At 37.9% G+C, this 13,580-nt stretch overlaps 1 protein-coding gene across 5 annotated transcripts in view; it reads right to left on the bottom strand.

The window, feature by feature from the left end:
- The window catches only part of atp6v0a1a (ATPase H+ transporting V0 subunit a1a), a 31,979-nt gene that overhangs the window by 3,569 nt on the left and 14,830 nt on the right, over positions 1–13,580 (bottom strand). For all 5 annotated transcript variants that reach the window (XM_048209234.1, XM_048209244.1, XM_048209252.1 and 2 more), the window contains 9 exons: positions 9,098–9,310; positions 5,681–5,831; positions 5,413–5,552; positions 4,058–4,221; positions 3,726–3,816; positions 3,521–3,639; positions 3,223–3,439; positions 3,012–3,119; positions 2,186–2,293 (listed from right to left, as the gene is read on the bottom strand). In XM_048209234.1, the coding sequence (XP_048065191.1) occupies positions 2,186–2,293; positions 3,012–3,119; positions 3,223–3,439; positions 3,521–3,639; positions 3,726–3,816; positions 4,058–4,221; positions 5,413–5,552; positions 5,681–5,831; positions 9,098–9,310 (1,311 nt within the window). The remainder of the gene's footprint in view (positions 1–2,185; positions 2,294–3,011; positions 3,120–3,222; positions 3,440–3,520; positions 3,640–3,725; positions 3,817–4,057; positions 4,222–5,412; positions 5,553–5,680; positions 5,832–9,097; positions 9,311–13,580) is intronic.

Raw genomic sequence — 13,580 nt, 5'->3', positions numbered from 1 at the left:
TTAGAGGGGGACTGAATTCATACATCCACTAAAATCATATTGATACCGTAAGTAATTGCAAAATAGCTGAGAAATGTAAGCTATTTACGAGAAAAGGTCTAGCGTCATTTGTTTGCAGTTACCACTTGGTTTTTGTAAATTCATACATTTAAGCGCGGCTTCAGTAACCAAATACTTATGTAGGGTCACTGTATACGCCAAAATGAGAGAGAGATAAACAATCCTGGAGATTTTACTTCAGGTTCCAGTAAATTTAATTAATGGCTGACTGCGTTTTACTGACAGGCCTGTTTAGAGCAGAAAGAGGAAGATTATTTGGCACTAATGTACTGAAATGACTGCATCTCAAACCTTAAAGAGTTAGTTCACCCAAAAATGAAATTTCTGTCATTAATTACTCACCCCCTCATGTCGTTCCAAACCTGTAAGACCTTTGTTCATCTTTGGAATGCAAATTAAGATTTTTTTGATGAAATCCAAGTTTTTTTTTTTATTTCCCATAGAAAGCAACGTCCAGAAAGGTATTAAAGGCAGTTAAAGCAGTCGACGTGACTGCAGTGGTTCAACCTTAATGTTGTGACGCGACAAGAATAATTTTTTTGCGCAAAAAACAAACAAAAATAACGACTTTATTCAACAATTTCTTCTCTGCCCTGTCAGACTCGTATGCAGTGCTTCCATGTTTATGTCCGAGCCCCGGCTCAGTATTGGCCGGCTCCTGCATCAGCATCACACAAGTGTTGTGGTTCTCACATGAACAGAGCCGCCGTTCTGACGTAGAACCTGGAGGCGCTGAACTGCGTTCACTGTGTAAACTGCATATGAGACTGACAGGGAAGAGAAGAAATTGTTAAAGGCACTCTAAGCGATTTGACGCGTTTTTAGGCCCAATTTTTTTTTGTCACATACCGCAAACATCTCCTCACTATGCACTAGCTGCCTGTCCCCTGAACACACTGTAAAAAAACGCGGTCTCTGTAGTCGCCACAAGCTCCGAAAACTGCAATAAAAACAAACTGGTGCAGCCTGGACCACTTAACATAATAAACATGCTCCAGCCAATAACCGACAAGCAGCGTCAATACGCAAGCTACTTACATTTTAAATGCGCGTTCATGACTGTTTCAGGAAGCACGGAGGGGAGGGCCAGGAGGAGTAGGAGGGAGGGTCTAGCTAGCCTCTGTTTTGTTTGACAACACTTCGAAGTTACTCCGCTCAGAATCGCTTAGAGCGCCTTTAAATAAAGTCATTATTTTTGTTTTGTTTTTGCGCACAAAAAGTATTCTCGTTGCTTCATAACATTAAGGTTGAACCACTGCAGTCACGTTGACTATTTTAATGATGTCTTTAAATGCCTTTCTGGCACCTTTGAATAATTAATCATTACGTTGCTTTTTATGGGGGATTAAAAAACCTTGGATTTCATCAAAAATATCTTAATTTGTGTTCCGAAGATGAACGAAGGTCTTACGGGTGTGGAACGACATGAAGGTGAGTGATTATTTTTGGGTGAACTAACCCTTTAAAATATAGCAGGTAACAGTATAAATGGTTTATTATCTGCCTCCATTTTTATTTCCAGAGAAGAGAAGCCCAATTAGTTGGGTGGGTGTTTGTTTAGTGTTTTGAGACTGGTTGCCCTGGGATAAAGTGGTTGGGGGGAGAGATAGTGCTTTTAAAAGGGGCTGACCCAGTTTAGACCAGCACTGGTATGCAGATCACAGATCCAGTGAGTCACAGAATGGAATGCCCACTGCAGGCTGCTGACCCCACTGCCAACTGCAACAGTTTTTGGTACCCTGGTGTAGCATGTCACCGTGTGGGTGGTAACAAGTTACACATAGACTATAATGAAGTTCACTTTAATTACTGTTATAATAAAATGTTAGGCTATTCTCAAGATCAAAAGACATGGAGTGTAGAACAGAAAAACCAGACCCAAACCATTACCCACATAAATATGCTCTTGGGTCGGCAGAACAGATGTCATTCTTTGGCTATAGAAAGACTATTGTTAAGACTTCACAAACTAATGCTACATCAAAGCATCTTGGTAAAACAAAAAGGAAACAAGCATGGGTAATCCATTTAATTAGTAAGACAAAAGTATTAATTCTATTTTATTCTATAGCCTAGTTAAGAGAGTGACAGACAAACAGATGAAAAAAGAGAATCTTTCCCTTACCTCAGGCTCATCATCTAAGTTTTGGGAAAGCTGGTCATGTTGGATGATCTCAGCTTCATCCTCTGTGGGGCCATTACCCACACGGATTCCCCCAAAGTTTTGCGTTCCCTGTGGCAAAAGTCACACTAGGTCATAGCTGAGCCATTATATATTAATCTAGCATATGGGTTTTCAGGTTATCAGGGTTCCCACTCATTACATTTATGTGAGTTATTCAGTAGTTTATGATAGATTTTATAGAGATCGCACTCAAAAAGACATTTTAGCTGAAGAAATACTTTAGAACTGAGCATAATTTTAAAAAATTACACTACAGCTCTAAAGATTTTTTTCCTTTTATTGAGCTATGATTGATCTAAAGTGACAGTAAAGACACTTTACAAAAATGTCTATTTCAAATAAATGTTCTTTTGAACTTTATATTCTTCAAATAATTCTAAAAAAAAAAAAACGTTTTCAGTATTGATAAGAAAAAATGTTTCTTGAGCAGCAAATCATCATATTAGAATGATTTCTGAAGGATCATGTGACACTGAAAACTGGAGTAATGATGCTGAAAATTCAGCTTTACAACCACAGGAATAAATTGCATTTTAGGCCTGGAAATCACACTTATGAAGCTTACGAAACATCTGTGTGGACATTATTTTGAAGAACTTCCCTAGAGATGGAGCAATGATATTTCATGTTCACAATCTAAACACTCCACATCCCACATATGTCTCATTCTGGATACGGAAATTACAAAATAAAAACACAAAGCCCTAAATAAACCGGGCATGTAATAATCCTGAATGTGGTGTGTATGTCTCAAACAGGTCCTTACCAGGTGTTTTCTCCAGAGGTATTGCCTGCGCATTACTAGGGTCTTTACTATAAGCATACATGGTACACAGCAGATTGCTATAACAACTAGCAGACTCTGAACCACCATCTACAGAGACAGAGAAAGAGAGGGAGACAAAACATCAGTTTTAAATGTCATGTTGTCTCACTTGCCATATATACTGCTGAAATCACACTCTCGGTATGTGTACCTGTCCCGTGTATAACGGTTTGTTAGTGGGATCATTGTAGCTGAAGAGGCACATGTTGATAAAAGCTATTAGAAGACTGGGGGCATCTTTTGAGGTTGCGGCATCATATGCCAACCACTTGTAAAAAATGAGCAGAACCAGGTAGCCAAACAGACTGATCATGAAGACGATCTCAGGGATAAAACCCAGGAAGATGTTAAGAGGTTTGTTGAAGTACCTTCACACATAGACAAACAGACTTAAATTAGCATAGATTATGAATACAGATCTATTGAGAATAAAATGGACAAGTGCATACAGGTGATTGAAAAGACTGAGAATCACTCCAAACGTCATGTGGATGACTCCCAGAATTATTGACATCTTCATCTTGAAGGAGTTTAGAAACGTCAGCTTGTTGGTGGCAATGTTCCAGATCTGTGAGAGAAGAAAGTAAAACACATATTAAAGGACTGAAGTTAGACTATCTTTGCTACAGAAGAGTTTAGAAACTAGGTGCTTACTGGATCGATGCCAATTGGATAGGGCCCATTAAACACGTTTGGCACAGCAGGGTTCAGCTGTAATATCCGGTTATCTTTCAGTGTCTCAAACCTGATTGAGTTGATGGAAAATCCCATGTTAAAAATAGTCATAAATTAATAGCTATGCATGAAGATCTGATCTGAATGATAAATCTGATCCCTTCCCACTCAAACAAGTGGCTGATTATGAGAACTAAATCAAACATAAGGTTTTTGATGGCCTCAAAATAAAAAAAATAAAAATAAAAAACAGAGCTGAGTGAGATAAGTCTGACTCTATGTAAAATAAAAGGATGGAACGAACAACTCACGTCCAGTTGTCTCCTTTTATTCCAAACATGGGTCTGACACTCCAGCCTGAGCCAAAGACATTGAGAGATTTGGAGAAACAGTCGTTGTAGATAATCCCAGTGTACACTGAAAATATCCCCATCAGGAGAATAATGTAACGGCCAGCAAATATCATGCTAAACATCTAGAGAGAGAAAGAACACTGTGATTTGTGATGGTCAAATGAATGTATAATCAACAAAAAGAAACTAGATTTTAAATAATGTTTTTTATATAAAATGGCATATTATTTACCAAGTACTATCAAGGCCAGTATGGCTGATATGAATAGAGATACCTGTATTATATTATTTAATAATATATAAAATTAATAATTAAATTATATTTATAAATATATATTATAATTGAATAATTATAGTCATTTAAAAGCCACAATTTAGGCCTAAACTGTAAATTATCAGACTATGTTTTTTAGTCATTAAATAAGAAAATAATCTTGTAAAATCCTTTAACTTAAAGGGTTAGTTCACACAAAAATTAAATTTCTGCCATTAATCACTCACCCTCATGTTGTTCCAAACCCGTAAGTCCTTCGTTCATCTTCGGAACACAAATGAAGATATTTCTGATGAAATCGGAGAGGTTTCTGATCCCCCATAGAAAGCAACGTAATTACCACATTCAAAGTCCAGAAAGGTAGTAAAGACATCATTAAAATAAACCTTAATGCTATGACGCGACGAGAATACTTTTTTGTGCACAAAAACAAAACAAAAATAACGACTTTATTCAACAATTTCTTCTCTTCTCTCTCATTCTCCTAGGCAGCTGATGTTGTACACAGTGCAACGCTTCTGTCGTTATTTCTGGTTTGTTTTTGCGCACAAAAAGCATTCTCATCGCTTAGTTTGAATCACTGTAGTCACATCAACTATTTTAACAATGACTTCACTACCTTTCTGAACCTTGAATGACAGTAATTATGTTGCTTTCTATGGGGGATCAAAAACATCTTGGATTTCATCAAAAAATCTTAATTTGTGTTCCAAAGATGAACGAAGGACTTAAGGGTGTGGAACGACATGAGGGTATTTAATGAAACAAGCTTCTCACTAACCTATTATAATAAATTTCACCTTTAGCTTTGCCAGTGAAATAACCCATAATGAGAGCTGTCTGTTTTATTCTTCAAGTCAAAGCTTTAATTTTCATGCTAAATTAACAAAATCACTAGTTAAACACAATTATGATCAATGTTTTCTATATTCAGGATCTATATATACATAAAGGCTACTGGACATGAAAAATATCTGATTTGAATAAGGACAAACATTAATAATGAGACGGGTGCATAGATGGATGGGTGGATGGATACCTCATTGTCATTTTTCTGGGCAATTAATCGGCTCTCTCGCAGTACCAGATAAAGTGCAGCACATGTCATGAGTACACCGTGACCCAGATCGCCAAACATGACCGCAAACAGGAAGGGGAAGGTGATGATGGTGTATGGAGCTGAGCACATGAGCACAAACATGGATGTAAACAATGTTGTGACACCTACAGAAAATCTGTATGCTAATTAATCACTGCGGAGGACTTTGGGACTTGCTCTGTGACTAAAGGTTAGAGTTCAGGGTTACCTGGGTTGATTTCCCGGTAGTTTCCGATACCGTAGGCATCAACGATGTTCTGAAAGCCAGAGGTGAACTTGTTGGTTTTGTTGTAGGTGGGTGGGGTCTGTTTGGTCTGCATTCTGTTCAGGATTGAGGGAACAGTGGATCCACTTTTCTCCTGCATGAAATGGAGCGGAATTGAACACAAACAGCCATGCATGAAAATAAATGCTCCAGTTTGCTTCCCAGTAAACAGTGGAGTACAGTTGTATGCATGACCACATTTATAAATGTTTCACTCATCTTTGCAACTCTACATCGTATTTATGTGTGGTATTTATCTGTGGAAACAGTGTCACTTGTTTGCTTAAATTTTAAAAATATTCTGCATATTGTGAACTGAACTTGAGTATTAGGTGAAGTCTACAGCATGTAAGTGTGTGTGTGGAGGCAATGTGCAAGACAGCTGATATTAATAGCTGCTAGTTAAATAAGGCATGAGAAAGAATGTCATGTGTAAGGACAGGCTTTGAACTAGAACGCATGCACAATCCCTCACATTTCAACACACTGCCTACATGGACTTAACACTATTACACTTCTAGTTTAGGTTCAGATGGAAGCTACATTTTTGCATGGTTTGCATGGATTTACAAATTGGTCCTCCGTTGGCTGTAAGAAACCATCTGTAGGTTGCTGCCACTATGTATAACCTATTTTAATCCTATAAAGACAGAGGCAGACACAGAAGAACAGAAGGTGAATTTGCATGAGCAGTTAATCTTCTTACGATGTGACTCTTACGAGGTAAACATTCCAATGACCTCTGACCCTTACACTACAACCTCTCACCGCAGGGATTACAGACATTACACTCACTCCACCCTCACAGTCCTTCTGTAAGGCGTGAGAATCCCGACCTCACAGAGGCATCCTTAACTTGCACACACCTTCTGCTGTGAGTAAGCTATGAGAATCTAGAATCTATCACTCAAGGGATCTTCAGCACACAAACTATATCATCCTGAGACCAACCAATTCACTGTAGGTCATGCGTACCATGCATATTCGAGTGCTTTTTGCCTGTTTAAACAAACTGTATAATAAATCAGCATAAATCATAAGCAAGTTTGGTTCATGTAGGTTTAGTGGAAGTTCAGATTTCAGATTCAGACAGTGCTGACACAAAATCACTCTGACTCAATATCTATGAAATGAAAGCACTGTATGTACGATATAAACAGTCTTTTAAATGCATATTTTAACTTAAGGAAAAAGATGTATTTTCCAATTAAAGGAACAATGTAATTTTCTACCGCTGGAGGTCGCTTATTCAAAACAAAGGCGTAGCTTGATGATGCCGAGATTGAGCGCGGAATCAAGGCAGATGTCGTCTTCACCTCACAGCCGGTAGAAAAGAATCTGATGGGACTTGGGCAGATATCATGTTCATAGATGAGATTATTAATGTTACTGTGGTATGAAGTAGAGTCTGATGTCGGAGCTGAATGAGGCCACTGGAGCGATTGCTAATGAGAGACAAGCGCGACATCTCGAGAGCAGCAAAACTTTTATTATTCCACAGTCGCCGCTTCTGCTTCTTCCCGTCAAGCGCATGCGGGGTAACGCAGCACTGTTTATCAAATTAGATACATTTGAGTGTGTAGAAAATTATGTTAAAACGTTACTCTTGTGCGTTCACTAGGTGGCTGCTATGAGACACTTGTTGCACACTGAAGTAAGCTAGATCAATATTATTCACACAATAAGACTAAATGTGTTGAGCTACTGTATATAACAATGATTAGATTTCAGTCTATAAATGTATCCAAACAGTTGTTCCCTCATCTATTAAAACATAAAATATATTAAAGCGTCTCTGGTGTTTCCATGGTTTCTACAAAATAAAACCGAAAATCAAGGGAAACGCGGGTATGATGTCATTAATAGGCGATGCACAGACACGGTCCATGTCTTGGTTAAAATTGCTTATTTCTCTGGATTTAAACATTCTTGGAAACGTCTTGGATAATGTAAGTACACAAGTCAACAAGATATATAACACTGTTCTTACATGTTGTGCTTTTAATTTCATGAACACTGTTCTTACATGTTGTGCTTTTTAATTTCATGTTCTTTTATATATATATATATATATATATTTTTTTTTTTTTTTTTTTTTTTTCCTTTTTTTTTTTTTCTTTTGCATCCATCATTTTATCCATTTTTACACCAGAGCAGAGCAGAAGTGATGGACAGAGTCCATTTGTGGCACTGCAAGAGGAGGATCAGGTTTCAGCTGCTCTTGACCACAGGAAAATTCAAACTTTGATCTGAGGGGTCTCATGACTCAATGTAAAAGCATCTGAGCATTCCGTCCTAACACTCAGTCCCCCGTGTGCATGTGTCTGTGTTCAGGGATAATAGAAGCTAAAGTCATGTTTACAAAGTGTGAGTCATTGAATGTGATGACATTCAACAAATAGGTTACTCCTTAGAGACAACACGTGTGTGATGATAATATATGTGATCTTAACATACCAATGTTAAATGTACTAAATACAGCTCCAGTGTAATACATCTTACATCAGGGTATCTGCAGAGTTTTTAAAATCAAATATAAGACTTTAAGACCTGCACAAATAAAATTAATACTGTATGCCCATTGCCCATACAGAACAAACCCATACAATCTCAAAATAAATCATGTATCTCAGATTATTTTACTTAATAACAAGTGCAAAACAGGGTAAATTAGTATCGAAATTAGTTTATATATTAATATATCAATACATACATTAGAGGTCAATCGATATTGAAGTTTGCTGATACGATAAAATCTATATACTGAATCCGGTAATGTTTTAAGTGTTTCCTTCCTGTGACAGGGTGGCTCAGAGAGCTGCTGGCTACTGTTAAATAAAAAAGGGCCTATCGCTTCAATATGTCCCACAACAATGTTCACAGGATGTGTGTCAACAATAACCCATCAAGCCATATCATGGGGTCTATAAAACATCCATAAACTACAACAGTAATAAGCCTACTGTATATTATTCCTCAAATTAGCCTAAATGCATCTTTCATATTACTTACAGAGCCCTCATAGTATATAATATATAATATATAATTATAGTAGTTCAAATAACGACACAGGTCAATTGTAACAATTATGATGCTGATTTGAGATCAGATATCATACTAAAATGATACTAAATGTCTTACTGTAAAGGAAATTCAATTCATTTATCAGGCCCCTGAATCAGTGATGTGCTCATTACAGAGTAAATGTAATTATATTGAGGGAAAGTTACGTTGCGATTTGATTTGCTAGATTCAGTTATACAGGGTAACAGCCTGAAGAATAAGATGCCAACCTCCTCTGGCTAAAGATCTCAGGGTGTTTCTAAAAACATCAAACAATGTGTGAGTGTGTGTCCTCACCGTGCCCCGACGGAGCGCAAACTGAATGGAGTCTAGATCTGACACAGGGCACCAGATCTCAGCAATCAGACACTTCTGAGTGACATCGATGTTGCAGAGGTTCAGAGTGTGATAAATGGCTTTCATCTTCCGGACCTTGATGAACCACACTCGGACAGTTTTGGCAGCCGCCTGTAAAACACGCTGCCTGTGATCCTCTGTCTGATTCAGCACCTGGAACACAAAGCACAGAGGAAGAGCAGGGGTCAAAACAGGAAATGTGAGATCACTGGACCTCTGTCCAATGTGAGATCACTGGACAGAGGTGATTTGATCACAATTAGAGCTGAAAGAGCAGTGGTTGAAACCTGAATCTCTTTCAGACATCTGATGCAGTGCATCCCATTAAACAAATGCCCCGGACCACCCTAGAGGGACAGAGGTCCAACACCCATAGTCTGAAAAAATCCTATTGGAAACACTATGATGTATTTAAGAGAGATTGCAAGACAGCAATGTTTAGTATCCTATAAATGTCTGAATAGCTTGCCTATAAAAAATAAATAAATAATAATTTGTGAATATAAATTCTGTGAATATATAGGTTGTGAATATATATTAAGTCAGACAAAGTACACACAGTAACTGTTCTCCATTCAGTTCAAATTATTCAGGGTTCAGTGAGGCAGTCAGTTCAGTAATGATTCCGGGACTGTCCCAAATTACCACAGGACCCAGGTCTCAAAATGCTAGAGCTCAGTGCCATCGATGCTCACTAAATCCACACTCTCTCTAATACAACTTTGTAGCAGTATTTTAAGCTAAGCATATCCCATCATTCATCATGTTCAGGAACTCACATGACCAAATATTGTGAGATGCTGAGAAAAAGGTAGTACATTGAATTTGTTACTAAAATGTGAAGTGTTGCACTTGTATTGGTGCAAACATCAGCGTGTATTTCGTAAAAAGCATTTGCAACAGCTTTTTATCGCTTAGTTAGAAGCACCACAATTAATAAAGTGTGCCTTCTGTTACACAGAAACTATTGAACAGACATTTAGACATTTGTTTTAAAGTGCAAGCATAAAGAAAAAGAAAAGGTGTGCACATCCAAAACCCCAATTGGGCTCAGGTCCAAAACAATAAATGAAAAAAGAAAAATAATGTCTGCACACTAAAATGGCATTTTTCAAACAGTGCAACAGTATTGTATACTGTTTTAGGCACTCCTTAATTTTCCCATACGAGATTCAACATCTATCATCTCCAAAGCCTCATTGTTGTCAAAAAAGTATTGTCTTTTAGCAGGATCCAAGAATACTTCACTAAACTCAAGTGTCTTACTTAAAGAGAAAAGTTCTTCATCTGCCATTATGTTTGTTGTTTGCTGTTTGTTGTTGTATGAACAGACACACCTGCTGGTAAAGATGTTTATGAATCCCAAACACTGGTCGTCTGAACATAGCCTAGACGTATCTTCTATTTAGGTAAACAGAATTTCTCAATCATTCAGGAGTGGCCATGGAAGTGCGCCAGTATCTGGTCAGCATGTTAGACAGATAGAGTGGCAACATTAACGTCCAAATGTGCATTCTCACTCACATGGGTGGGACATACACAGTCGCCCACTCTGAAATCAGACACACTCGCCCACACTAGAATAACCCACATGCTCGCCCACGCTGGAAACATACGGAGACTCACCCACACTGACAAATAAGACAAACTCGCTCACTCTGGGATTTATGTAATCCTCAATAATGTGCCGAGAAGACCTTCTGTCTTGCTCAAACAGTAACACAAACAAGACGTGTGCATCAGACTAAAGGATACCCAATTCTCTCTAAAGCTGGGAGAAGAGCACAGGGACATTAACGATTCATGCCTGACAGACAGACACACACAAGCATAGTGAGCATTTCTCTCTCACCTAAGGGACAAACAGGCCCGCTAATAGCTCCAAGTGAGTCAGTGACATGGAACTCGAGTGTGCGCGCCGTCCCAGCCCTGTCAGCACTCTTGTGCTTGGACGTGTTCCTTCATTTCTTTTGCAAACGGATATGTGGGTTTTCAGAGGGTGTGGGATGAGAGCGAATCAGCAAATAAGTGTGACGAACATGAAGAACAAACTCCCTTAGTATGTGGGTATGCACAGACAGGAACGCTCACTATGAGACAGCCGCTGTGAAAGGCACCTTAACGGTTGTGATGTGATGACAATTTGACCCAAATCAGACTTTTGTTGATCGACTTCTATGTTGTCACGTTTTAGGGATAGCTCAGCCTACAGATAAACCCAAAATCTTTCTTCACATAGCTGTCTGTCAGGTTAGACGCCAAACAATCGGTATTTTGTTAAACAACAGTACAATCCACTGAGCGCACTCTACTTGTAGATTTTTTGTTTAATGTAGTATATCGCTTTCAGTGAGTGTTAAAAAATTACACGACACTACAAACTCGTACGTGCCACTGTGCAGATACTGAAAAAAAAAAAAATCTAACGTGAGAAGCAAGTGGCGTGGGTGATAAACTGCCCTGCCATGTGCTGAAGGTCCAAACTGTGTGGGCATCTGTGTGGGAGGGAAGGTATGGGTACTATGTAAATGTGCGAGGACACACTCACCCAAAGTTTTCCTTCCCAAATAAGGCAGAGGTTTGAGAGATTCCCTCAAAGACCCAGAGCTGTAACACCATCCAGCAGTCCCCCATTAAACCTAGTAGTAGCCCCTAATGACTCACTGAGGGAGATTCCCTCTGCCGTACGGATCGACAGAGTGTGTGTGCTGATGCAGCCAGTGGATAATTCAGTCAAATTAATCTGTGAATTTATGTAAATCTCTTAATTTAATCTCAGCTCAGGATAAAGAATAAAAAAATTAGAGGAAATTAAAGAAAAAGACAAACACAGTTGTGCAGAGTTTTGAGACTGAAAGTCTAATTCAGATGTTATTCAAAGTTATACACAGACCTCCAGGGGGCACCATAGCATATTAGGGAAGGAAAAAAGAATGTAATTAAAATAAATATGCATTAATTAAAATACACAGCATAAACTAAATTGTCAAATAGATAATATGTTTCTTGCTGATGTGCACAGTTCAAAGAAAACATAATGACTCGCTTTTAATGACCCTTGTGGAAAATTTATCTAGGATGCCTAACGTTTTTGTTCCTCCAGAACTCATTTGTGGGATATTCCTCACAATAAGCCACCAATGAAAATATCCAAAACAAAAATCATGCTGTCTCTTCATGTGATCTGCGCTAACCGTTACTTATATACAAGGAAAAAAAAACATGGGAACAAAACTAGAACGCAATCATTTAAGTTGCTATGTATAAAAGCACAGCCAAATGCATAAATGTAGAATTCTGCTCTATTTTGGTGAAATTTGTAATAAAAAAAAATAAAAAAAATATTGACATTTCCTTGTAATTTAGTGTTTAATTATTTACTTTACTTGTAATAAAATCTGCCCTTCTCTAATCTAATCTGTGTCAGTACATCACTAGGTTTCTGATCACACTCTCATCTCATGTAATCCAATTATGACACTCAGCTGCAGTTTATGAAGCAAATTACATCAACTGATGTACTGTCAAATCATATTCAGTCTTATCATATCACTTAAATACTAACATGCATTCATAAATTTATTGGCTCTGGAAACATGTTTGAATCCCTCTTTAAACAGCTACGCTATGTTTTCCTCACTCATTTTATAATCCCAGACTTAAAAGGATTAGTTCACTTTAAAATGAAAATTACCCCAAACCATCCTAGGTGTATATGACTTTCTTCTTTCTGATGAACACAATCAGAGTTATATTAATAAATAGAAGTTATAAGTTCTAAAGTTATATACAATTATAGAGTAAAATATCTTGCTTCCACCAGACCGCCTTCTGTATTCAACTTAGGAAGAAAGCGTAACTGACATTGTGTAGAAAGGTACTAAAAACATATTAAAAACAGTTCATGGGACTACAGTGGTTCATCCTTAATGTTATGAAGCAAAAAGAATACTTTTTGTGCTCCAAAAAAACAAAATAACGACTTTATTCAACAATATCTATGATGGGTGATTTCAAAACACTGCTTCATGAAGCTTTGCGAATCTTGTTTCGAATCAGTGGTTCGGAGCGTGAATCAAACTGCCAAACTCACGCCCCCCAGTGGTGAACCACTGAAGTTTCAAAACACTTATGATGTAACGTAGCCTCGTTTACTGAAATCACATGACTTTCACGCTCTGGACCACTGATTCAAAACAATCGATTTGTAAAGCTCCTCGCTCTGAACATCAAATAGTAATTTGTTGGTTGTGTCTAAGACACAGCTAAAAATTGGCGAGTCAGTCATTAGTTATTTCGGCCCCAAGCTATGGAACTCTCTTCCTGACAACCTATAAGCCATCGACTCACTGTGCACTTTTGAAGAGTATCTCAAAACACAAGGGCCTTTCCTTGACTCATTTTATTGTTGTATTTCATTATC

The sequence above is a fragment of the Megalobrama amblycephala genome, linkage group LG1 (assembly GCF_018812025.1).
Source record: "Megalobrama amblycephala isolate DHTTF-2021 linkage group LG1, ASM1881202v1, whole genome shotgun sequence".
Classification (NCBI taxonomy): domain Eukaryota; kingdom Metazoa; phylum Chordata; class Actinopteri; order Cypriniformes; family Xenocyprididae; genus Megalobrama; species Megalobrama amblycephala.
The sequence above is the reverse complement of the archived record's forward strand: the minus strand, read 5'-3'. Positions and strand labels throughout refer to the sequence as shown.